General features: G+C 45.1%; 1 protein-coding gene and 1 long non-coding RNA gene across 4 annotated transcripts in view; one reads left to right on the top strand and one right to left on the bottom strand.

The window, feature by feature from the left end:
• Window positions 1-25266, bottom strand: part of LSG1 (large 60S subunit nuclear export GTPase 1) — a 31305-nt gene extending 6039 nt beyond the window's left edge. Inside the window, exons 1-11 of the mRNA XM_025473284.3 lie at window positions 25123-25266; window positions 23636-23762; window positions 18213-18333; window positions 17951-18037; window positions 17363-17449; window positions 13256-13316; window positions 11728-11904; window positions 6076-6486; window positions 3280-3381; window positions 3011-3154; window positions 1231-1354 (exon numbers count right to left, since the gene is read on the bottom strand). Coding sequence (XP_025329069.3) covers window positions 1231-1354; window positions 3011-3154; window positions 3280-3381; window positions 6076-6486; window positions 11728-11904; window positions 13256-13316; window positions 17363-17449; window positions 17951-18037; window positions 18213-18333; window positions 23636-23762; window positions 25123-25221 — 1540 coding nt within the window. The 5' untranslated portion in view covers window positions 25222-25266. The remainder of the gene's footprint in view (window positions 1-1230; window positions 1355-3010; window positions 3155-3279; window positions 3382-6075; window positions 6487-11727; window positions 11905-13255; window positions 13317-17362; window positions 17450-17950; window positions 18038-18212; window positions 18334-23635; window positions 23763-25122) is intronic.
• Window positions 8229-13256, top strand: LOC125754242 (uncharacterized). 3 transcript variants are annotated; one of them, XR_007407919.1, is made up of 3 exons: window positions 8231-8413; window positions 11598-12414; window positions 13065-13256. It is a non-coding gene; the product is annotated as an uncharacterized LOC125754242 (long non-coding RNA). The 3 variants fall into 3 exon arrangements; XR_007407917.1 differs by having other exon boundaries at window positions 12839-13256; XR_007407918.1 differs by lacking the exon at window positions 13065-13256 and having other exon boundaries at window positions 8229-8413; window positions 11598-12763.
• Window positions 25267-26888: the final 1622 nt, after the last annotated feature.

The following is a 26888-nucleotide window of genomic DNA, read 5'->3' as shown; positions in this document are numbered from 1 at the left end:
GAGAGGGAGAAGCAGGCTCCCCCCTGAGTAAGGAGCCCAACGTGGGGCTCAATCCCAAGACCCTGAGATCATGATCTGAGCTGAAGGCAGACACCCAAATGTCCCCAAGGTCTTTTTTAGTTTTAGGATTTTGTGACTACACTAGTCTCATCACAAATGCTTACTTTTTATCCTCTTTAAGTCTTTAAGTCTCCCAACTAAATCAAGTTCAAGTCCTGGTTTAAGTGTGCTTCATATCACTTATATATCATATCTCTGTGAGAAAAATACACACTTTTTTCTTTTCTTTGTACCAAATCACTCAAATAAGCTGAACTCCTTCTCAGCTGGTGGCCACTGCTTTAAAGGCATGCCATAAATGCACGGACATGTTTCTAACATTGCTATTTCTTTAGGTAGACAGACACAGGTTCCTCTAGACCACCTTTAAAGTTTATACTTAAGGTAAGTAAATCACAATCAGTTGGAAATGATAGGCCGATAGCTCCCATGTAGAACTGGGTTAAGACATGGAGATGGGAGAGCTGTAGACTCATTCTAATGTCAAACAGGGTTTCCCAGGGAGTGTTGGAAGGGGAGGGAGGCTGTTCTGTGTCCCTGTCCTGACCACAGTGCTCTGTCCCAGTCAGGGCTTTCCTTTCCCATGCTGCCCTCACAGTCTCCTATCCTGCTATGACAGCATATTCATTTTCTTCCCAATATCCCTTTTCTTCTCTGTTTGGGACAAGACTCCGGAGAAAGCCAACAAAGCCTCAGCCAGAACCCCGGTCCCCACCTGGGTTCAATCAGCACAGTGAATGCCCTAAGGGCCTTATCTCAGAAGCCTGAGACAGCTGCTGGCACGCCCCCTGCTCCCCCCTGCTCCCCGCAGTGGCTTTCAACTCTGTGCACAGGGAGGGGCACGAGCGCTGCAGTGAGGGTCTGCAAAGGGCAGACCTGAGGAAGAGGCCAGGGATTCGAATCATGTCCTTCTCTAAGTCGAGAAAGCACTTAATCCTGAAGTGTTATACCACTCAGGCAGCAGTCAGCCCTCTCCCCCTTCCTGCGGCATTCTGAACCCCCCCACCAACGCAGCCTGTGGGCAAGGCCAACAGAGACAACAAAAGCAACAACAGTGGAGGATGACATGACAAATGCTAAGGAAAAATGTGAATTTGTATCTTCGCAGGAGTAGTTCTCTCATTTACTAAGTTACAGTTTGGTCATGTTTTAAAATAAATCACAACTCACATCCATAAGCTGTCAGTAGTTCTTCTGATGTTGGAGGTCGATGGGGATCTTCATCCTCTCTAGGCTTTATAATATTAATGCCATAGGTAGCTTCTAAGACATGTCTCGGAATATTCTGGCAAATGTAAGCTCGTCAAGGAATCCATTCCCTTCAACTGACCCCTCCCAACCTTGGCTTCTGACACATGCTTCTAATTCAACATTTCTAGGACAGAAGCCCTTTTACCTCTCCAGAAAAGAAGTGTAGTTACTCATTAATTTTTGAACACTTTTCTCTTTAAACACCATTCTACCTTGTACCAGGTTATTTACGCGCATGCCCCATATGCCCCCCAGACCGTCGGCAAGGGCAGGGCCATGGCTGATTCATGCTTGTGGTCTCCGCAGGAGCCAACCTAATCTGGCTTATAATAAATGCTCAGTACACGCCTGATTCACAGAGAAGCTGAAAATACACAGAGGAGCATTAAATACTCTAACACCTGTGTTCTCAACTCTCAAGAGGTAGTAAAAATGTCATCTACTATACAAACTGTTGAAAACGCAAACTTTAAATGCTGTACCAGCCCCTCCCGCCACCGTAGCCCCTCCCGCCTCCCAGATGTAAGTGGAGTTTGTGATGCAGCCGCCAGCCCACTTCTCAGGCTTTGACATTCCCAAGTGTCTGTCAATATAAAGTACTATTCTGTGAAATGACAGGTTTTACAAAAGTGGTGTTATACCTGTATGTAACATTTTGAGATTTACCCAGGTCACTACAGGTAGGTTTAGTGCAGTACTTTTATACAGCATCTTGGCGATATATCGTATTTTATGTATCCTGGTAAATGAATTCTCTCTCATTATTTCTTACAGAAAGAGAAATCGAATTGGGGTGCATACAGAGCTGTGGCCTTCAGGGCAGGCATTAAGGACTTGTCAAGAACTGTGCAAGGCCAGAAATTTTACCCTACTTAGAAAGTACCAAATCACGTGCCGGTTTCACGCAGTCTCCTACCTTCCACCAGTACCCCTGGAACAGTTAACAGACTAACCTGCTGGCTTGTAAGGAGGGTCAAACCTTGACACCACGGTTCTCAGCAGATCTACCTATGAATACTTCTTCATGTCAGACACTGTCCTAGATCTTCACATAAGTTAACAAGTTAACTGATTATGCCGGGAGGCAGCAGAGTTCCTAACTAGTACACGTTAGCTGTCCTATCTTGCAAACTGTCTAACTTCTCTGTGCCTCACTTTCCTGAAGCTTGAACAAACGGGAACAGCAGCAATACCCACGTCAAGGGGCGCTTTAAGAATTAAATGAAAAAAAAAAAAAAAAAAAGAATTAAATGAAATTACTTGGTAAGTGTTGTGTGAAGCACACAGTAAGCATACAATAAACATCATTAAATTGGCTATCATATAAATTCTTACAACCAACTGCAAAGTAGCTATTACTGGCATTTTTCTGAAAAGAATGTTTCTAGAAGGTTAAGCAAGCTTACCAAGGTCACACAAATAGTCAAACACCAGAGTCAGGACTCAACTCGGGGCTGAAATCCACAGCCTGGGCTCTTCCATTCATACTAGGGACATTGCTGCCATCAGGACACAAGGTTCTACACTTCTGCAGTCCTGACGCTACCTCACTGTATAAACTTGGGCAGATCACTACTGAGTAGTTCAGGTTTTTCCGTCAACAGCAATCCTAAATACATCCAATGCAAAGCGGGGTCCCAAACCACCCGAAGCCCTAATATACACATAATAACCAGTCTTTGCAAAGCAGAAAGGATATTAGTGACACAGGGGGGACGTGGTCTCTCATTTGGTCGATTGGGAGGATTCCATTGCAGATCATCTCTGCCTTGGTGGAGACAAAGGATGGCATCACCAGGCCTGGGCAGTCACATAAGCAGAGGCCAGGCTCCACATAGAGAGTCTGAAAGACAAGGGAGAAGTTTCTGTCAGGCACACAGCGGAGGAAGGGAAAAGAGCAGCACACAAGTAGTGAGGACCTTCAGAGAAACACCCAGAGAGGGGCACCGGCTGGTGCTGCAGAAATACCTGGAAATGCTTGGTGTGGCCGGGTGTGGCAGACACAGACACTTTCTTGTCACCCATAATGGTGTTGATTGTGGAACTCTTACCAACATTTGGGTAGCCCACCTGCGGGAGACACCTAAGTTACTCAAGAGTCAAACAGTACACCCATCGAGCCAAAGATAATACAAACACAGGACAGCAGCAGCTTAAGTGTTTGGCTGCTTCAAAAGATTATTTGAAATAGAGGCTGTTTGTTGACAGTTTCCTGCCCTGTGGCGTGGGTATACGTACTCAGACACGTTTCCAGTGGGAACAGTCAAGCTAAGTACATTTGATTGGTATTGGTCTTGCTGTAACAGCAGGTGTTACAGTAATCCTCAGCCCCATTTCCGGCTCCCCCCACAATGTCCCATCATGCAGGCATCTCATGGTTTCTGTATTTTCCACACAGGGGGTGAAGTCGAGGATCAGAATAGGTATTTTAATCATCACAACATACAATTCATTTTTAAATTTTAGTAACCTATTAGCAAGCCTCTGTCTTACGGGTTAAAATTTTAAGTGGTTGGGATCCCTGGGTGGCGCAGCGGTTTGGCGCCTGCCTTTGGCCCAGGGCGCAATCCTGGAGACCGGGGATCAAATCCCACATCGGGCTCCCAGTACATGGAGTCTGCTTCTCCCTCTGCCTGTGTTTCTGCCTCTCTCTCTCTATCATAAATAAATAAAAAATTTAAAAAAAAATTTGAAAAAATTTTAAGTGGCACACTGACTTGATAGGTGCAAACAAGCTACTGGAGTTCTTCAGTTACACTTAGCAGAATCATATAAGGGTTTGCAAATAAATGCTCAAATCGTGCCAGCCTTGCTCCAGGCTTTTTCTCAGACTTTTCCGTGTGCCTCTAAATCCAATTCCCTCTTACGTGGTTCCAAGAATCCTCCATCAGTATGACTAAAAGATTATAAATACCGACTCCATTGGAAAGCGCCCAAACCTTCCACCTCTATTACAGGCCTCTTAACAGACAAGTTTCACTATTCTGGTTTCCACTCTCACTGCTCTCCACACTTAGCCATGCTGTCACCTACTGTTCCATGAATATATTTCCATTCCTGGGGCTTTGCTTAAACATTTACCTTCTGTTTGTCTGGAAGGCCCTTCCACTGCTGCTTTGTTGAAGCCTAATGTTATACTTTAAGGTGCAAGCTCTTACATAAAAATTTCAGATAACTGTTCATTAATCTCAGTATTTTCCTCATGCTTTGTGCTTATTTGTATTTTGATTAGATGACATATTACTATTTGTATAGATGCCTTTTGCTGGTGGGGTGCTTTTGTGGCTGTCATCTGCTCCACTTTCTGCAGTTCAGGCTCCCTCACTATACACTCCAAAGGCCGCTGGCTGTCCTCCTCTCTCACTCACCATACTTGGAACTACATGCTCTGGGAGGGTGGGGACTCTGTCTGTCTGGTCTCCTGATACATGGCTAGGGACCAGCAGGATGCCTGGCCTGTGGCAGGTGATCAATAAATGTTCACAGCAGGAGTAAATTAACCTAGTCTCAGGTTTTCTAGTGTAAAACATTCAGAAAATGAAGAGTCTGTTTAGCATCTCCATACATGTGAGAAAGAAAGAAACTACCTTTTAGGGAAGCTGGGCTTTCTGATGGCATGTAGAAAATGAATTTTTAGCAATAATACAAAGAAATGAAGCTGAAAGAAATGATGTAAGTTCCCCAAGGTTTATAGCAAGTGAATCCATTCACAGTAGCACTAGGTCTGCCTGGCTCCAGGGGCAATTCCTTTAACTAGTGCTCTATGTCTGTCTCTCTCAAATAAATAAATTTTAAAAATAAACAAACAAATAAATAAATATATATTTATTTATTTATAAATCTTAAAACAAAGATGTTGACCTGCTACAATCAGTGACTAGGCTTGGGCGGGAGGGGGGTATGCATGTAACTTAAGAGCTAGAAGATTTTAAATCTGCCACAATCTATTTCTCTCACAAGTTTGATCTCTTGGATGAGGCCTTTAACATACCTTCTCTAACATCTTATGTTTCCTTAGCTAAAGATGGGACCTCTGGAGCTGTGCTGTCTGTCTTTAAAGTCCAAGCACTTCTCACAGCCACCTCTAGAATTAGCATATACACAGCTAGGGATGTGATCTCCTTTCCCTTGTTCTTAGGCAACTAAAGCGGCAGCCATGCTTTGCCTGGCCCGAAAGATGCTGGGATTCTCCTTAAATTGCAGGTGGAACATTTACAGTACAAGCTAGCAAGGACCACTTCACACCAAAAGCCGATAGAGGGTAAGATTACTGAACTGCAAGTCTGAAGACAACCTTAGAAGTTTTCTCATTCTACTATCTCTTGGTAAGCCACACGTGTGGTAGGGCTGAACTGGAAGACGGGAGAAGATAATTAATAGGAATAGGGGCATAACCAGTGTAAGCCTTGAGAGAGCTCATTCTTTAGAGTTGGGCTTTACCTATTCCCACAGTGCCAGTGGGCAACAAGAGGGCAATAACGTCTCCTAGGACACCAAAAGCTTGGTTCGGCCCTTGGGTTCCAGTGTAGCTACCAACAGATTGGAAATAAATGGTGGGGCGCCTGGGTGATGCAATCAGTTGGGTAGTCAACTCTTGGTTTCAGCTCAAGATTTCAGGGTCGTATGATTGAGCCCTGTGCACTGGGCTCTGCACTCAGTGCAGAGTCTCCTTGGGATCCTCTCTCACTAAAATAAAATATATCTTAAAGAGCAAACAAAAAAGGTACCCATGCAATAACAATCTCAGGACCTATCTCATCTTACCAGTCCAACCGTAAGCTGTCCATCTTTCATCTTCTTCCCAGTGTGTAGCTGCTTAAAGATTTCCAACAATTCCTGCCTTGATACCAGATGGCTAAAATTGTGTGTGTGCCTCTTCCGCAGGGTGTTCCTCCCCTGAGCCTCAGAATCCGCAGTGCAGCTTCCCTGCCAGTCCCGGCCATAGGCCTCTTCATTGGGGTTGCCGTCCTCTTCCGAACATGTCTGCCAAACCTCCTCCTCCTCCTCCTGACAGTCCTCATACTCACTGGCATCTTCATCACTAGTGGTAACATCACTAAGTGAGAGGGAAGCCCTGTCTGGGAGATGTCTAGGCTCACTGCATGGAACTGCAGCCTCTTCACAACCGGACTTCTCAGACTCGGCTGTGTTGGCTTCTCCAGCACTCCTGTTCACCTGTTTTCAATGAAATGAAAGAAACCAAAAAGCTCAGAAGGGACAACAATGGCACCTTTCACTCTAGTGAAAGTACTCAGGGTTGGTTATCTCAGATGAACAGAGGGGAAGCCAAGTAAGTTATAAAGGAAACCAGAAAAGGTGAAAATAGGGAGACAAGGCAGGCCTTTTGGTGAAAGGACACAATAAACTATTAACAGTAGTGCCCTCTGGAGATGGGAGGGGCAGTGGACCTTCGCTTTATATATTTCTATATCATTTGAACTTTGTACAATGTCTGTTACTTTTGTATCAGATGTATATAAAACATCTTTATGTTTTTTAAGATTTTATTTATTCATGAGAGACAGAGAGAGAGAGAGAGAGAGAGAGGGGCAGAGACACAGGCAGAGGGAGAAGCAGGCTCCATGCAAGGAGCCTGACACGGGACTCGATCCCGGGTCTCCAGGATCAGGCCCTGGGCTGAAGGCAGGCGCTAAACTGCTGGGCCACCCGGGCTGCCCTAGATACATCTTTAAAAAAAGGTAAGCGTTTAGAAAAGCCTGTGTCAAGCTGAATTCTTTGGCAGTACATTATTTTGCACCAGGCTGTAGAACAAAGCATTTCTCATTAACAATTAAACATTTAATATTCTCTTCTTTGCACAAAGCAAGAAGGGAAACGTTTATACTTTGAGTTTTTTACGTTTGCATTTTTTTTTTTTTTTTATTTTTTTTATTTTTTTTTTTTTACGTTTGCATTTTTAAAGACCATGGTTTGCATATTTAAGGAAACTGCTATTTCTTTATAATTGCCTTTAATAACTCAAAGCACTGTGGAGCATAGCACCTTCTGGATGAAATACATGAGCAACGAAACATGTGAAAATCATACACATATATACAAAGAACAAAAATAATTTACTCTTCAGGGATATGTTAATTCTTAAGAATTCTGACAATACAAGCAAAAATAAGACAATATATAGTATTACTAATTTGAATCAACAAGAGTGAGCTGGTTTGCATCTAGAAGTGATACAAACCTTGTATAATTTCTAAATTACCTAGTGTTAGAATGAATAACCATAATAGAAGAGGACACAATGAACTCAGTTAAATAAGTATCCTAAATTTTATTTTATTTTATTTTAATTTTTTTTTTTTTTTTTTAGTATCCTAAATTTTAGTAAACTAAATCTAAACTAGAGATATAAACAAAATGTCAGGGAAGATAGGCATGATTTCATGATCAAGGCTAGGCTGGCAAATCAAAAGGCAACATGGCAGCATGGCTTATAACAGAGCCACAGAACTGGAAACAATTTCTATGAGAAATGAGCAATGAATGTAAAGAAGATGGCGTGTCTTCACTGTGAGCTTTTCTGAATCATTTCAAAAATATGAAACAAACAGAAAACAGTAATGTGAACTGAACGTGCATTAAAAAAACTAAAACTGAAGCAGTTTAGCTTCAGGAAAAATGATAAAGACAACAGAAGGACTTTGTGGTAGTATAGTAAACCTGAAAAGGGAAAAGTCAATCCCTTGGGGAAACACAGTGCAATTTAACAGATGGCCAAGAGAAAACCAGGTACTCAGCTTGAAAACTGTCATTTTTCCCCAAAAAAGAAGGGGTTAACAACTGTAAAGGAAGAACCAAACTTCAGATGGTTGAGAAAACAGTGACTATTAAACTATTCCTAGTAAGTTCATGTTTGATACTCAAATGACAAGTGTGATTACAGCAGTGATGTCACAATGGTAGCTAGTTATTGGTCTTGGGAAATCATGAAAAATGGTAGATACTTCAGAAGATGTGGAAGGAGTAAATGATGGCTAACTTCAAAAGGGAGAAAGTGTACTTTCCATAACTACACACTGCGAACCCAGTCATACACGGGAGCAGGTCTACAAGGTAGCTGGTGAACCCTAGAAGACAACTGAAGGTAGTAGCAAGGGTTCCCTGAGAACAGATTATGCAAAAATGGAATGTTCTACTTGGTTAACAGTTCAGGGAATATCACATTAGTAGTTGCAGAAAGTAATCTTTTTTTCCTTTCTTTCTTTTCTTTTTGTTTTTAAAGACTACCTATTTATTCATGAGATAGACAGAGGGAGAAGCAGCCTCCCCGTGGGAAGCCCGATGTGGGACTTGATCCCACGGCCCTGGGATCACGCCTTGAGCTGAAGGGAGATGCTCAACTACAGAGCCACCCACCCAGGTGCTCCTCTTTACCATTTTTTTTTTTAAGATTTTAATTTATTCATGAGAGACACAGAAAGTTAGAGAGGGGCAGAGACACAGGCAGAGGGAGAAGCAGGCTCCTCACAGGGAGTCTGATTCAGGACTCGATCCTGGGACTCCAGGATCACGCCCTGGGTCAAAGGCAGGCGCTAAACGGCTGGGCCACTCAGGGATCCCCTCTTTTTCCATTTCTTTTTTTTTTTTTTTTTTAATTTTTATTTATTTATGATAGTCACAGAGAGAGAAAGAGAGGCAGAGACACAGGCAGAGAGAAGCAGGCTCCATGTACCGGGAGGCCGATGTGGGAATCGATCCTGGGTCTCCAGGATCGTGCCCTAGGCCAAAGGCAGGCGCCAAACCGCTGCGCCACCCAGGGATCCCTCTTTTTCCATTTCTGACAGTTATTGGGTTGGTACATCAGGGCTAAGCCATACAGTGATAAATATTTAAAAACTTCAGTAAAACATCAGCTTCCAGTAAAGACTTGAAACAATAGAGATAATGGCTAAGAAGACAAACTGAAGCCAATAATGTTTAAGAGGACAAACTATGGGGATCCCTGGGTGGCGCTGCGGTTTAGCGCCTGCCTTTGGCCCAGGGCGCGATCCTGGAGACCCTGGATCGAATCCCACATCGGGCTCTCGGTGCATGGAGCCTGCTTCTCCCTCTGCCTGTGTCTCTGCCTCTCTCTCTCTCTCTCTCTGTGACTATCATAAATAAATAAAAATTAAAAAAAAAAAAAAGGACAAACTATGAAGCCAGACTACCTGAAGATAATAAGCATTTATGTTTCTTATTGGGATGATTAAATGAAGACAATGTATAAATTGCTTAGGACAGTGGTGCCTGGCACAGGATAAGCTTTCTATGGATTTTTATTAACAGGAGTAACAACTGAATAATTACTATTGTTATATCCTTGTGAACACATCTGTACTCATTACATCAGAACCTTTGGTTCAGAGGGCTCAGTTAAGTTCACAGAAGGTTACAGAGCTCTCTCCTTGGTCCGGTTTTAACAATGTTGCCGATGACTGGAAAGAGTATCAGAAGGACAAACACAAAATTTGCATATTCAAAGCTAGGAGAGAAAAGCAAATTACACAACCAAAATGAATTCTCTACCTTAGCCCCAAATCATGAACAGTATTTCAGAGGAACCGTACTGTCCTAAGTTGAGGTAAAAATAAGATGAAAAACCTTTTCCACATGAGAGACTTAAGTGATGAGACTTAAGTCTTTTTGGTTGTTTACAGATTAAATGAGCTAAGAGTGTAACATAGCTCCTCTGAGATACAGTGAATTAACAAAAACAGAATTACTGGGAGGATCCGGATGACATGGAATAATCAATTGTCCCTCTGAATACCTAACATATGTAATTAGGTGCCACCAATTTTAAGTGTTTTCCTGATTAGGCAGATAGGCATCTGAGATGAAGAGTGCCCCAGATAACGTGTCCAAGATGAATAAGAACCCAGAAAACATACACAGAGAAAACGAAGGGGACAAAGAAAGAGTCCTTATATCAAAGGCTAGGGAGGCTGACTTAGCTTCACTAAACTGAAAAACTTTCTAAATGTAGACAAAGAGGGGGCTAGCTGGTCTCTGTCATTTAATGTAGTTAAAAAACAGAGATTATATGACTTTGCCATGGAGGTGAGGGAAGGAATTCACAGAGCTAATCTGTGAGCTCATCAAGAGGAGGACATTGTATTCACTGACATTCAGCTCAACGTACAAAATAATCTCTAGACGGCTGACAGATATGAGAAAAGGAAAGGAAAAGGCTAGGAAAAAAGATACTTTAAGTCTCTTCTGGCTCTAAGATTTTTTTTTTAAAGATTTTATTTATTTACTCATGAGAGACACAGAGAGAGGCAGAGACACAAGCAGAGGGAGAAGCAGGCTCCCTGTTGGGGGAGCCCGATGTGGGACTCAATCCCAGGACCCCAGGATCATGCCCTGAGCGGAAGGCAGATGCTCAACCACTGAGTCACCCAGGTTTCCCTAGCTCTAAGACTCTACTACTGATTTCATTTGATAGTCATTATTAGCTAATAGTTGTATTTTTTTTTATTAGAAAATAAACCTGAGGGCTGGCTCAGTGGTGGAGCACGTGACTCTTGATCTTGGGGTTGTAAGTTCAAGCCCATACTGGGTGTGGGACTTAAAAAAACAAAATAAAACAACAAAAAGACCAAACCCAAACCATTTCTGTAAAATTTGAGTTAATAGATAACATAGTAGGGCCACCTGGGTGGCTCACTGGCTGAGTGTCTGCCTACGGCCCAGCGTGTGATCCTTGAGTCCCACATCGGGCTCCCCACATGGAGCCTGCTCCTCCCTCTGCCTCTGCCTGTGTCTCTCCTCTGTGTCTCTCATGAATAAATAAACAAAATCTTTAAAAAACAAAAAACAGGGCAGCCTGGATGGCTCAGAGGTTTGATGCCTCCTTCAGCCCAGGGTGTGATCCTGGAGTCCCGGGATCCCACGTCGGGCTCCCTGCATGGAGCCTGCTTCTCCCTCTGCGTCTCTGCCTCTCTCTCTGTCTCTATGAATAAATAAATAAAATCTTAAAAAAAAAAAAAAAATAACACAGTATATCTTTAGAATTACTTCAGTTGTTTGTTTTGAAAACAATGTCGAAAGAACTTCTAATCACGTCCTGAGGAGTACAGGTACATACTTTGGTTGTACTTGCCTCCTGCTAAAAACAATTATAAGGTCATTATGAAGCTTCCTATACAATTTCCTTTCAAAAATCTAAAAAAGGAAAAAAGAAAAAAAAAAAAGAAAAAAACCATCAGTCTATAACACAGAGCCCGAGATGTCAGACTATTTGATGGCCAGAAAAAGTAACCCTGTGACTCATTTTTCTATAGGTCATCCTACTATCAGAACATTTAAGGAACAAACAAAAACCCTGGATTCCCATAAACCTTCAGTGAGAAAAACAAAGCTTACTGAAATCCTCCTCCCAGAAACACAATCTGAAAAAGCCCCCCAGGTTACCTCAGAGTCCCCAGTTGGTTGAATAGCTGCAGCCAAAGCCGACCAGAAGATAATCTTCACATCTTCTTTTTCAAAATATGTGGCCCAGGCACTCCGCTGCTCAACAGTCAACAAGTCTGCCTTATTTATCAAAATGACGTTTTCCTTACTATCATCTACTTCTTTCACGTAACATTCCTAGGCAAGACAAATATATTTAGAAAGGCCTCTTCAAGCAAGTGAAAATTGGGCTAATTATATTTAAAGTCCCCAACTAGAACTAAAGTTTTTACTGCCCTCAGTTTTAAGTCAGTCCTAATTTAAATTTTTTATCTTGGTACATTCTACTGACCCTTTCAGTAAGCTCTGAAAAAGTTAGGTCATATACACCTAGAAATATCCTCAGCAGAAGAAACTGGAAAGGGTAAAAGGAAATGCTGTCCTACCCTGTCAAAGTATAACAGATTCTCTTCCTTTAAACAATGTAGTTCCTCTCTTTAATAATGCTGAATTACTTCACACAAAATTAAAGAATGGCAAAACTAGGAGATCTGTCAGCCAGCAGGGACTATTTTTCAGCCAAGTGATGGCAGCCAATAATAAGCTCATTTTTTCATATAAAAAATATTTTGAGGTCTAAAAGAAAAACAAGACTCAGTAATTGGAATTAATTCCCAACCGCAGCTCTTCATTAGGAGACACACCCAGGTATAAAAGCTGACTTCAACAGGAGTTCCATCATTAAGATTTTTGTTCCTCACCAGTGGATTTAAAATATTCTGTACTATTACTACTATGGACTCAAATACTAATAGGAACGCTTCAGATGTGTACAGTGTTTAATTAATTTAAAACCTGTATCACATTATTTCATGTGGTCTTCACTCCTTAACTGTTACTCCCTCTGGTGTTTTACAAACTTAGTTTGCTTGTAACATATCACAGAAGGTAACAACTAAGGCGTGAGGAGAGACTCTGATGAGACAAGACAGTAAGATGTGGGTAATAAGCACAATGCTACTTCAACTGAGGTCTCTTTTTTTTTTTTTTTTTTTTTCAACTGATGTCTCTTAAATGAGAAACACTGGCATATGTCTCTTAAGAAACTGGCTTCTATTTTTTTTTTTTTAAGATTTATGTATGTATTCATGAGAGACCCAGAGAGAGAGAGGCAGAGACACAGGCAGAGGGAGAAGCAGGCTCCCTGCAGGGAGCCCGACGTGGGACTCGATCCTGGGTCTCCAGGACCACAACCTGAACCCAAGGGAGGTGCCCAACCACTGAGCTACCCAGGCATACCAAGAAACTGGCTTCTAAACTAAAAGGTAGAAAGGTCATGTGATTGTCTCTTCCTGCAGATGGAAACGCTTGTTTTCAAAGGAAAACACCTATCTAAACAGCGACAGTACGGAAGCGCCTGACCCTGGGAGGAGAGGGCCCTCCTTAAACACAGCTACGGGAGAGAACAGAATGTTTGCTGGCAGTTATGCTGTCCCTCCTGCTGTGGCTCCAAGGACTGCACATCTGAATCCTGTCACACTTTACTTACCAGATCCTCACATCTAAATAGGAGTGGGTTTCGAGCATCTACTATCTGGACCACAATATCACTGTAAAAGAAAGGGGAGATTCCAATCATTGTGAAGTGAAACACGGACCATATAATAATCATAGCAAACATTTTCCACTATTGTGCCCTTTACACATTTAATGTTTTAAGGTACAATTATCTCTAGTTTATATGTGAGGAAACTACAGCTTAAAATAGGGAAGTCACCAGCTGCCGAGTGATGGAGTTGGGCCAGAGGATGTGCCTGCAATCCTCACATTCTCTTGCTGTTACATGTCCTAGAGAGCCTCTCATGATGTTTCACTGCTAAAGCTTCAAGTGTATCTTCTAGTAAACTCTCCTGGTGAGGCAAAGAGTATTCCAAATACTTTAATCCAACATGAGGCCTATTGTATACTCAGTTTCCAGAATACACTGGTGTTCAGGCCTCTACAGAAAACTGATAAATCACTTGCTGATAGCTGCCACCATCAAAGCCTGTATCTTATTTAAACCCAGGGCTGATGAGACAAAGCATACATCTAGCAAATCATCATCTACCTACTGCAAAAATGTGTTTGAATCACTCAAACACAAAACAGGAAAAATCAACTCAAGATGCCACACCAAAGCAGAAATGAGGGTCCTGTTTCTTCGGTCACACAGGAGCTGCAGCAATAAGAAGACTTTCTGTAGCTGACAGCAAGCTCCTCAGAGCGTTCACAGATGCAGTAGGGACTAAGCAGCCTAGCACTGCACAAAGAAATCTTTCACTTTCCTGGGAGGATCCTCCTTCCATTCTGCCTCCATGGCTAGGAGAGATGCTCTAAGGGCCAGCGGCCACTGCCACTGCAAGGAAATGAGCTGCACACACGCTCACAACAGTCGCCTAAAATCCCACGCCTAGTTAGCCAGTTCTGAAGTAATGATCATGCAATTAGGCTAGACAGGGAGGAGATGTATTAAATCAAGCTTACCATTTAAGGCAGGGCTTTGACAAAGTGCATTTTCTTTCAGGATGGTTAAATATCCAGCGTAATACTCTGATTCAAAGGAACTCACAGACTTGCTAGTTTATTGCAAACTATTGTTAAATTCTCTAATTAAGTGGGTCATGATATTTTTTCTTTAATGTAGTATCTACCACATTCAAGCTGTGAGGATTTAACAGTAAATTCAACAATGATTACAAAATACAGACCAAGCCTAATAAACAAGGATTGCAGAGTCCACAAACATTAGGTCTACCTACCAACATGCAGAAAGAATACTGAGCTAAGAAACAGCAAAATGAAGACCACTGGCTCTGTGAGCTGAATGAGACTGCAGGGCGTGGACCATGTACCAGGAAAAGCTTCCTGGAATACACTGTTCGGCCCTCAGGGCCCTAGCAGCTCCCTGAATCTCAGTGACAGGGCACACATCAAATCTTTTCCAAAATTAAAGAGGCAGATGGCTTAGCTAGCGTGTTACCAAACAGGAGACATCTGCTGTACAGATCATACCAATAAATATTTCCTGTTAAAAAATGTGGCGGTAGTTGCTTTATTAATAATATTTCTACATAATTCAGGTCCACGTCCATGTGATATAAGCTATATACCTTAAGGTACAGACATGCTCTGTCTTATAAACAGAAAAATACCACATAATGAAAGTAATGGCAAGTAATAGTGTAAACTAATTGAAGTGAGGCATTTCAACAAGTACAGGCTCCCTCTGGGAAAAACCAGTTGCTTATTTAGGGACATAAAGTGCATATAGTGCCTTTCTGTCAAATGTGAAAGAATGAACATATATGGTTCTCTCTTTAAAACCTATAAAAATGAACGTAAACTCTGAAGCTCCTTAGGACAAAGAGGAAGAACAGCAGCAATGAGACCCGGAAGCCCAGTCAAGAAGCAAGCCTGTTCACACCCCAGAACCCAGGGAACTTGGGATTAGAAGCATCAGATGAAGGTCTCTCAGCAAAGTGAAGGGTTGGACTGAAATCAATCTGAATGAGGAGCTCTTAGGTCTGCTCTCCTGATCTATCCAGCTAGGCAACCACAATCTCCTATCCCCCCAATCTCCTATCCCAATGGCAGAAGGCTAGGTGATTATGGAGAAAATGAACCTGAGAGGCTGCAGGATTGGAGGACCTCAAGCACAGAAAAAGGTGGCAAAAAGTACTGAAAAAAGGGGGGATTATCTAAGTCTACATAACAGATGGTGAAAATGTGCAATCCCCTTGTATTATACCACCACCTTTAGCCATGTTCTTGGCAGATCATTCTTTTAGGAAACTGGTTCCAGGGAAAACACCTATAGATCCTAACATCTTGGAGTATTCCAACAAAATAAAATTGATCCCTACTCAGTCTTGTTTTTTTTAAAGATTTTATTTATTCATGAGAGACACAAAGAGGCAGAGACACAGGCAGAGGGAGAAGCAGGCTCTCTGCGGGGAGCCGGATGCGGGACTTGATCCCAGGACCCGGCGATCATGACCTGAGCGGAAGGCAGACACTCAATCACTGAGCCACCCAGGCGTCCCCCTACCCAGTCTTGTACAGTGAAGTCCACCAGTTGGCAAATTCCACCCAACAGGTGATCCTGTCAATCTTATAATGCTTTGTTCTTAAATATGACCACGATGGGGCACCTGGTGGCTCAGTCAGGTAAGCATCTACCTTTGGCTCAGGTCTCTATCCCGAGGTCCTGGGATGGAGCCCTGAGTTGCTGAGCAGGGATCCCGCTTCTCCCTCTGCCCTTCTCCCGCTCATACTCTCTTTTCTATTGCAAATAAATATCTTAAAAAAACATAAGAATGGGCAGCCCAGGTGGCTCAGCCACCTTCAGCCCAGGGCATGATCCTGGAGTCCTGGGATTGAGTCCCTGCATGGAGCCTGCTTCTCTCTCTGCCTGTGTCTCTGCCTCTCATGAATAAATAAAATCTTTAAAAACAAAACAAAAAATATAAGAATGCCCAACAAACATTACTTAGCATCTGAGGAAGGCCTCTTATGTAAAAGCCAGAAACCAAAATAAATAGAAAAAAAGGAACAGAGAGAAAAGACAGATAACCACAGGAAGTAGGAGAAAACCTTAAAAAAAAAAAAAAAAAAAAAAACAAGCAAAAAGCCAAAACAATACTGTTAAATATGCAGATGGGGACGTTCCAAGATGAGGTTTCAGTATGTTAAAGCTTATTAGCATCTCTTTGGAAGCGGCAGTACACATGTTCAACTGCTCATGAGGCCTGAAGATCCACTGTGCTCCAGAGGTTCCCCAGGAGAACCAGTGGGTCTTTCCAAGCCTCATCCTGCACAGAGCCTGGGGATCAGCGGCAAGCATCTACTTTTTTCAGGCTTAGAGATTTGCCTTGTTACCCTGACCTCTCCTTACCCCAGCCCAAGAGCCCTCTCTCTGCCCCTGTGGGAGCAGGAGAGAAAGGTATGTAAGCGACTTAAAAAAAAATTGAGACATAATCCACATATCATAAAGTTAACCCTTTAGAAGTATACAAAATTCAGTGGTTTTTAGTATATTCAAAGTTGTGCAAGCATCACCAATAATTCCAACTAAAACAAATCACTCCTCAATTCTCTCAATCCTTATCAGCTTCTTCCTCTGTTGTAACTCGGCCCACTGCCTTTCTATCTGTAACACAGCAGGAACTGCACTCGCTTTGGATTTATTACGTATTGATCATCTGAGTGCAAAGATTGTGCTTCATTCCTGTATGCCCCGATGCCTACCCCACAACATATTTTATCTTTGCAAGCAGGTATCTACCCCCTTTCACATCCTTATTCTCCATATTTCCAGTAGGAATTCTACAGTCATTTCCTGAAAAAACTATAGGTACTTCAGAACTCATCTTACAGAAAACGTTCACCATTCTTACATGCTTATCAACGGGTTCACTTAATAATAATAAAAAGATCTATACTTTGAAAGATAAACAGCATCACACTTTCAGTTTTTATAATAATTCTCAATAGCCATTTGCATAGCTTAATCCCTGAGCACCCCGGCCACCAGGGTCTATGAGCATCCATCAATGTCCGAATCTAATGTAACACCACTATTGTCTCTGTTACCCAAAAGGAAAATGGTACTTACCTTCTCTCTATCACCCTCCAGAGCTGGCGCCAGAAGTCCAGATTCCTTTCAAATGGAGTTAGTAGCAACTTTTGTTCCTCTTCTAACCTGGCTTTAGAATGAAAAGTTTGTATCTTTGCCAGTTTATAATTAACAGTTTCAAGCAGTAAAACACTCAAATTCATTGCATTAAAAAATAAGTACACAAATATTGACTATTAAACTGTTTATTACTTTCTCTTCAGTCAATATGAAAATCAAATTCCAAATTTTATACTTAATCTATTAAGCCTTAGATGTTTATCCTACAAAATGATGTTTCTCCCACACACCGCTCAAGAGAGTGGTGATCAACTCCACAGTGACTAGCGGCTAGCGAAGGGTAAGAAGAAGAGAAGGCCAGGAAGGGAGTGTAGTAATCAATTTGCCATCTCTGTGCAAAGATGCACAAGTACCCAGCAATACTGGCTGCACACAGAATTTGCACTTAAAAGAAATCTGCCATTTCCTTTTTAAAAGAATTAGGCTTTCAAAATGCAAATAACGTGAACACACCAAAGTGCCAGATTCAGAATTTCAAAACAAATCTTCATATAATCTAACACTCACCGGACAAGTTGACGTCTCCATTCTAGAAAGTTATCTTTCTCTGCCTGTTGGAGTTCTTCTGGACTAGTGTTTTTGTCCCACTTTGGTCTGAAACAATCACGGAGGAATAAAAAAAAATTCCATGTGAGTTACGAAAATAAAACAGGGGATCTGGGTTTAATAACGGCGGCTGAGAAGAGGAAACAGGAAAAAGAGAACAGCAAATGAAGAATCTTATACTCAGGTTATGCCCTGTAATGTCCTACATTCTTGTTCAACTCACCTCCGTGGTATACTCAAGAACTGTTTGTTTTCTTCGTGGAGTTTTTTAATTCTCTGGCTCTCCTCAAAAGACAGCAGTCCAGTTCTAGCCTCAGGATGCACAAACTTGATATTTAGCTTCTCTGTTTAGAGAAAAGAAAGTATTGCAATGAAGTGGCAATATAATGGATATTGGGCATTACTCTGAAAACGAAAAATGTAGCACCTAAAACAGAATTTCTTTTTTAAAGATTTTATTTATTCATGAGACACACAGAGAAGCAGAGACACAGGCAAAGGGAGAAGTAGGCTCCCCGTAGGGAGCCCCATGCGGGACTCGATCCCAGGACCCCAGGATCACGCCCTGAGCCAAAGGCAGATGCTCAACTGCTGAGCCAGCCAGGTGTCCCAGCAATGTTCCTCTTGACCTTTAAGCAAAGACTGCAGTCTACTACCCCTGTCAGAAAACTAACACCGTCTACGACCTTGGCCTGCACAGTCTAGTAAGCCCACCCAACCACTATTCTCACTCATGCCAACCACTATTCTCACTCATGCCAACCCCAACCAACAGTCAAAGGACCTACCCTATAGCCCCATATTTGGTAATTCTTTCAATTCTTTCAAAGGGCAATTTGGTAATTGCCCTTTCCAAGGGTGATCTCCCACCTGATGTTACCACTTTGCTTCGTCTAACCTCTGTACATGCCTCCAGTCCCTTGATTCGTTCCTTTTCTCTCAGGCCCTCATCCAGCTCATGGCCTCATTTCTCTCCCTATTTGGCCAAAACAATATGGTACAACCACTCTCCAACTAAACATCAAAATTCCTTACCCCTGCACCCGCTGCCGAATCTCCCAACCTCAGATAAAGCCAAGTATCCTTTCTTGTTCTCATTTCAGTAGCAATGCACTGAGGGCTGCTTCAAGTAACGCACAATAATGTAGCTGCTTGTCTCTGAACTACTTTTTTTTAAAGATTTTATTTATTCATAAGAAACCCAGAGAGAGGCAGAGACACAGGCAGAGGGAGAAGCGGGCTCCCTGTAGGGGAGCCCGATGTGGGACTCAATACCAAGACCCTGGGGTCACGCCCCGAGCCAAAGGCAGATCCTCAACCACTGAGCCACCCAGGTGTCCCTCTCTGAACTGTTTTTATTCACAATACTGCTGACACCAAATTGTGCATTTTCCCACACCAGCAACCAGCTCTCCAACTCTCTGGAAAACAGCTCGATGTCCTACAATTCTATTATATTCTGACACTATCAAGACTTAGTATCAGACTCTATAGGTTTAAAGGCTCAGTCCCATAAGGCGGTTGCATTCCAGATGCCACATCTCTGGAGGCTTCAGTGCACAGGCAGACTGATTAAATCACAGGTTTACTGGTGATCAGCTCGATCTCTAGCACCTCTCCTGAGGTCCTGAGAATCCCAACCCCCTCATGACATGGTTGGTTCCTACTGCAACCAGCCCCTGCAGAAGCTACCCAGGGCCCACAAATCACCCCATTAGTATCAACTCAGGGAGGGTCTAAAGGGGCCTATAACGAGTAACAAAAACCACTCCTCTCACCTCTGACTCAGGTCACAAACAAGGGTTGTAGAAGCTCTGGTTGTCAGGAACCAGGGGTGAAGACAAAACAGCACAACATTACACTTAATCCTTATTTGCTGAAAATAAAGAGTGAATACCACCCGTGTCATTTTCTAAACATAAAGAGTTCCCACAGAATATCTAGCATTTCTTATTATTCTGTGCTCTTTTGTTATGTCAGGGACCCCTATGAAAACTTATTTAAAAACCAATGACCATCAACTGATCTAAAAACTTGCATTCTCGGGATCCCTGGGTGGCGCAGCGGTTTGGCGCCTGCCTTTGGCCCAGGGCGCAATCCTGGAGACGCGGGATCGAATCCCACATCGGGCTCCCGGTGCATGGAGCCTGCTTCTCCCTCTGCCTGTGTCTCTGCCTCTCTCTCTCTCTCTCTCTGTGACTATCATAAATAAATAAAAATTAAAAAAAAAAAAAAAACTTGCATTCTCTCTCTCTCACACGTAAATCTGGCATGCAATCTGCAGGGTTCAGACAAGTGAAATGTGGTTTCCAGGTTTAAAATCTCCGTCTCGGGATCCCTGGGTGGCGCAGCGGTTTGGCGCCTGCCTTTGGCCCAGGGCGCGATCCTGGAGACCCGGGATCGAATCCCACGTCGGGCTCCCGGTGCATGGAGCCTGCTTCTCCCTCTGCCTGTGTGTCTCTGCCTCTCTCTCTCTCTCTCTCTATCATAAATAAAAATTAAAAAAAAAAAAAATCTCTGTCTCTGTGCGTCCTGTGGTGTCTGCAGTCTAGGGAAAACTGAAACAAAATTCTATCACCTCTAGATTATTAAGGGAAAGGAAGACAAGGAACAAAATAAGTTTTAATGAGAAATTTTAATGGATTTTTGAAAGGTTTATTTAGGCTTCACTATATAGGCATGATCGATTAAATCATCAGCCCTTGGTGATTAACTTAAATCTCCAGAGGTGGTGCTGAAAAATTCCAACCCTCTAATTACGGCTTAGGTCTACCTAGAGACCAACCCTCATCCAGAAGCTATCCAGGGATCCCAAACACCAATTATCTCACTAGCACACAGAAGGACACTCTTATCATTCCAGAGATCCCAAATACATGTATACACACACATACACATTTATAAATTATATCACAATTCACGTTGTCGCTACAAATGTATGGGCTCAATACCAGCTAGAAGGAAGAAAATCCTTCTATAGTTTTGGTTCCCTCATTCCCTGAACTATAACTAGATTCCTTTTACATGATCTTAATAGAAAAATTGCAGCTATCATTTCACCTTCTCATCTACACATTTTTTAATGTGCGCCCCCACCTTCAGCTTCCCTTTGACCCCATTCTCTTCTCATCTCCTTCCAGGCTCAAACTTTATTTCATTTCCTCATTAACCCCTATTTTCCCTGTTTCTAAATATTAAACAATTTTTAATTACACAGTACGTAAACTCTCCATGTAAAAAATTCAACAACAAAGGCAAACGTTCTCTTTGACCAACTCCTAACCTTCGGCCCACCCCGGCAATCTCAATTCGCTCCCTTGAGAGGATTAATTAAATGTGTAGGCCTCCAAGTTTCTTCCTAATATACACACACATACGGAATTGGTCAGATTATCTTCTTTTTCTTTTTTTGGGAGGGGAGAGGCGGGGAGAGCAGAGGCAGAGGGATAATCTCACTCAGACTCCCCACCGAGTGCAGGTCCTCAATCTTAGGACCCTGAGATCATGACCAGAGCCAAAACCAACAGATGCTTAACCAACTGAGCCACCCAGGCGCCCCAGTCGGATTATGCTCTTAATGCACATGGTACCGTACTATATGCACCCTTCCCCAACTTGGTCTTTTCACGTGGTAATAGGTCATGGAGATCCTTTATACTTTAGTATCTTCAGACCTACCTCATTCTTTTTAACTGCCATATAGTATTCCACAGTATGCCATTTCCCCATCCATTAAACATTTAGGTTGGTTCCAAGTGTTTACTGTTAAAACATTATCTGGAAACTTGTCAGAAATGCAAATTCTCAGGTTCAACCCACACCTATTGAACCCCCAGAGGGGAGGACCAGGAACCTGTTTTCCAGGTAATTCTGATGCTCACTAAAATTTGAGAACCACCGCTATACAGCAGGTATTAAAAAGTAGAAACACCAGGTCACAAAAAATGCACTTTAAATTTCTGATACTGTGAAACTAAATGTTGTATTTTCAACCGCTCCCTCTGTGCTGGCTCACCCCACAGCCTACAAACATGCTGACGGTTAACCTTGATTACGTACATATGCACACACGCAAGCTGCGCAAGCCTCTCCCTGCCACAAACATCTCAAAAGAATACAGCATGGTCATAAACTCTACCTCCTTACCTTTTTCTATGACCTTTTCTCTCTCCTTCAGTGATGGCTCTCCCACTCCCCACTCCCTCCGCCCCCTTCTAGGACGTCTCGTTTATTCTATCTCCCTATTAACCTTGTTCTGATTCTTTGGCCATTCTTCTACTGGTGTTATTCCAATCTGGTTTGCTTCTCCTGCTGGGCTGAAGTAACTGGTCATTCCTCCTCAAAATCCATCATTGATCTTTCAAAACAAGGAAATCTAAAATCATGTTTAATACCTGCTTAAACCCCTCCAAAGATTTCTTTAAAGCCCTTATTCTTGGGCAGCCCTGGTGGCTCAGCGGTTTAGCACCTGTCTTCGGCCCAGGGCCTGATCCTGGAGACCCGGGATCGAGTCCCACGTTGGGCTCCCTGCATGGAGCCTGCTTCTCCCTCTGCCCGTGTCTCTGCCTCTCTCTCTCTCTCATGAATGAATAAATAAAATCTTAAAAAAATAAAAATAAATAAAGCCCTTATTCTCTCCACATTCAGGTCATTGCCCAGCTCCCTAGTGTTTGCTCATCACGTCCTGTCCCTGTACTTCAAGCACCTGCGAGCCCAACTTCTAATCATTTTCTGAACAAAGCAAGCTGTGGCTCACACATTAGCTCGAGTCCTGTGCCTGCTGCGTATGTCCTGTGTCACCTGACCTGTCCTAACATCTACTCATCCTTTGAGACTTAGCCCCAGCATAAAGCTGTCCTTGCCTGCCCTAGGCGCCCTTCAGACAGAACGAATACTGATTGCGTCTTCTATGATCTCATTGTTTGTTACAGACTTCTTTCATAGCACCTAAAACAAAATTCTGCAGAAATAAAATCATCTTACTCAACACTATATTCTCAGTAGCCAATACAATCCCAGACAGCAGCTGGGGCCCAATAAAAGCATGAAAGCATGTAAATAAGTGAATGAATTTGCTAAACAGCACAGTAACATCCATAATAAAAGAGTAATAGAACTAGTAGTTTAGAATGTTATCCGTGCCAGGTACTGCTTAGAAGACACACAAAAAACATAGGAGAGCAGCAACTAAATCAAATTACTTGCATGGAAAACTCACTATTCTGTGTCAGCAAGCTCTTTAAAACACAATTCAAACTGCCTACATAACAGCAGCAGGGCCAGATAGTTTGCTTCCAACAATGGTGTCAGAAAACATTTTCTGGAAAATCCTGGTATTGCCTGCCACATCGCTGACTGGTCTCTTTCCGACAAGGAACTGAGTTTCTTGAACTTGATATAATGATGTATAACATAAAGGGGTTTTTGAACTTAATTTCAAAACTGTGGCACATTTTGAACCTCACAGCTTGATTCTACTTGATGAGACCTTCCCACCCTCCTCTGGGATATGTGCCTCTGGGTCACGACAGCCCACTTGTGAGCTTAGTAGGGCCCACAAACACTTCCGAGTAAACACATTTGTATGTAGTCAGCAAAGATGGAAGGGTGACCAGTGTCCTATGTACTCAGGAATAAACAACTTACCAGCTACAAATTCTGTTCCAGCAAGTTCTGCAGTGGCGAGGAAGTCATCGAGGGAGCTCTGTTCAGTCACTGACTGAAGATTAAGACGACCCCAATCGTAACCGTCGTTGAGCTCACTCGTGTGCAACTACGAAAGGAACACAAGGTAATAACACAGCCGTCCTCTTCTGCTTCCGACACGCAAACATGCTCTACACGCCCAGGATCTGATCTGCACTTTTTTTTTTTTTTTTAAAGGTTTTACTTATTTATTCATGAAAGACAGAGAGAGACACAGGCAGAGAGACACAGGCAGAGGGAGAAGCAGGCTCCATGCAGGGAGCCCGACGTGGGACTCGATCCTGGGACTCCAGGATCAGGCCCTGGGCTGAATGCAGGTGCTCAACTGCTGAGCCCCCCAGGTGCCCTGTTCTGCAGTCCTGAGGGCGATGTCAGCTCCCTTTACGGTCAATATTAATACCACTTAACATTTAACTAGTCAACATTTAAGTACGACGGATGCTTTCCATTCATTATCTCTTTTAATTTTCTAAACCTTTTGAAATAAATTTTATGGTATCTCTCGTCTGCTGATGAGGAAACAGTCTTGGACAGATCAAACATAACTAGCCTCTCGTTGCTGCTTAAACAATGGAGATAGAGTCGGAGTCCACTCTCACCCCGGCACACAGAGCCGAAAATTTCCGGAGACCCCAGGAAAAAAAAACACGCGTTACACAGCGACCCAAATGCTGCGATACGGTCACACAACTCTGTGCCACGGAGTAAAATACAGGGAAACGAAAGGACCCTGAGGCTAAGTCGTCGTATCCCGCGCAATACCCTCCGATGTTTTGAATTTTATCCTGTTGGGTTAAAAAGTCACTCGCTGGGACCTCACTTAATGGATTTCCAGACCCAATCCAGAGTTTGATAAACACTATTCCAGCGACATGCCCACTACAGGTGTGTATGCATGCATGCATGAATAAATAAATAAAAGTGAAGGTTCAAAGAACCAGTGTTTGGTCCAAGAATGAATGAATGAATGAATGAATGAAAATAAATAAAATAGAAGGTTCAAAGGGCCGGTGTTTGGTGGGAGGCCACACAGGTCAGCAGGAAGTCCGAGAAGGGACGGGAGTCCAGGTCTTTAGAATCCGTAGTCAGCCTTCCTGCGTCTCCTCTTCTTTTCCACAAAGATCTTACGTGTTTGTCCAGGGAAGAGACGCAGGCTCCGGCCGCTGCGGGGCGCGACCCCGGATCTCCGGGACCGCGGCCTGGGCCCCTTCCCAGCACTTCCCACAGGTGGTAGCGGCTCCTTGAAGCCCGGTACAGGGTCAGTACCCCCCACCCCGCGGCCCAGGCTCGGCCCTGCTCCCTCCCGCCCCCCGCCCCCGCCCCCGCCCCGCGGCCCAGGCTCCGCCCTGCCCCTCCCCCCCCGCGGCCCGACGGCGACCAGCAGCCTCCGCCTCCTCCTCCCGGACCCGCGTGTCCTGCGGGCTCACCCAGGAGTCGCCGCGACGGCAGTCCCGGCTCCGCGCGGCCTTCTGGCGGACGAGGGCCCGACCCAGGGCCCCGGGCCCCGCCGCTCTCCGCCGGCCCATCGCCGCCCGCCAGCCCGCACGCCCCCACGCTGCGCCGCACGCGCGCCTTCCGGTTCCTGCACGCGGCGCCGGAAGTGACGTGTAAGCGGAGCGCCCGGGGGCGGAGGCCGGCCGCCTTGCCGTTAGGGGACGTAAGGACGCGCGTGTGTCGGAGCCTCCTTCCTCCCGCCACTCCGCGAATACCTCGGATTTGACGGCAGCGACGGGATCAGCGCCACGGTAGCTCCGGCGAGGAGCTAGGAGGCCGGGAACACAGGGCCGGCGGCCCCGGGGTCCTAGCGCCGCCCCCCCCCCCCTCAAAGGCGGAGACCCGGGGAGGCGCCTCGAGGGCGTGCGGAGGCCGCCAAGCCCGGGACCTAGTAGCTTCTGTCCCCTCGTGTTTCCCGGGCGCCCGCGGGGAGGGGAGCCCCTGCCGGACCCGACTTCGGAACGGAAGCGCGAGCAGAGCCTCGCAAGGCCGCAGGAGAGCCCGCCGCGCTGCCGGCGCTTCGTGGAACAGAAGTGTACTTAGGGCGGTTTGGAATTGCCCGCGATTAAAGTGAAAATGCTGAGCCGGCTCCACTCCGGGGCGCGGTGGCTGCGCGTCTCGGAAGCGCGCTGGGGGCGCCGGGGGCTCCGCGGCGGGGGGCGGGGCGGGGCCCGGAGGCGGGGCCAAGGCCGGTGGGCGGGGCGGGGCCCCGGAGGGGCGTGGTCGGGGGCGGGGCCAAGGCGGTGGGCCGGACGTGACTGGGGCGGGACCCGGGGAGGGGCGTGGTCGGGGCGGGGCCAAGGCGGTGGGCGGGGCGGGGCCCGGGGGAGGGGCGTGGTCGGGGCGGGGCCAAGGCGGTGGGCCGGCCGTGATTGGGGGCGTGGTCGGGGCGGGGCCAAGGCCGGAGGGGCGGGACCCGGCGGGGGGCGTGGGCGGGGCCAACCAGGAGGGGAGGGGCTGTGGGTGGGACCCGCCGGGGAGGGGCGGGGCCAGGGCGGGAAGAATGGGGGTGGTTGGTGCGCGTCCCAGGGATCAGCGCTGGGGATGCCCCGGGGGCTCCGCGACGGAGCCTTTGCCTCCCGCCCAGGGCATGACCCCGGGGTCCTGCATCGAGCCCCGCCTCCGCATCCCCCAGGGAGCCTGGTTCTCCCTCTCCCTGTGTCTCTGCCTCGGTGTGTCTCATGAATGAATGGATGAAATCTTAACAAAAGCAAAAAAAAAACAAACCCCAGCGCTTGTGACCTTAATCAGGCCTGTGAATCTGCGGGAATCGCGTTAAACGTGCAGATTCTGAAGAAGGTCTGGGACGGCCCCAGTGACGCTGATGCAAATGCTGTCGGCGGGAGGATCAGTAGGAGGCACAGCAGGGGCAGCCGAGCTGGGGCCCGCCCGCCCTTCTCCGGATGCCCTGTCCCCCCCCCACGCCCCCGTGCTCCCCTCACTGCTGACCTATTGAATTGGGGTGGCCTTTGGGGAACCACCAAGGGATTGCTGCAAGGCCGTGTGTAGTAGCGGCCTGGCTTGGGGAGTCCGTGTCCGCAGCTCGGTGAAGCGGTGAATCAGAATGTGGTTTCTCCCATTTCCCAACATGGAAACGGTGTGTCTTTTAAAAACTTGAACACGGGGCAGCCCGGGTGGCTCAGCGGTTCAGCGCCGCCTTCGGCCCAGGGCCTGATCCTGGAGGCCCGTGTCGGGCTCC

Source organism: Canis lupus, chromosome 33 (genome assembly GCF_003254725.2).
Source record: "Canis lupus dingo isolate Sandy chromosome 33, ASM325472v2, whole genome shotgun sequence".
Classification (NCBI taxonomy): Eukaryota; Metazoa; Chordata; class Mammalia; order Carnivora; family Canidae; genus Canis; species Canis lupus.
This window is presented reverse-complemented; position numbering and strand designations above follow the sequence as displayed.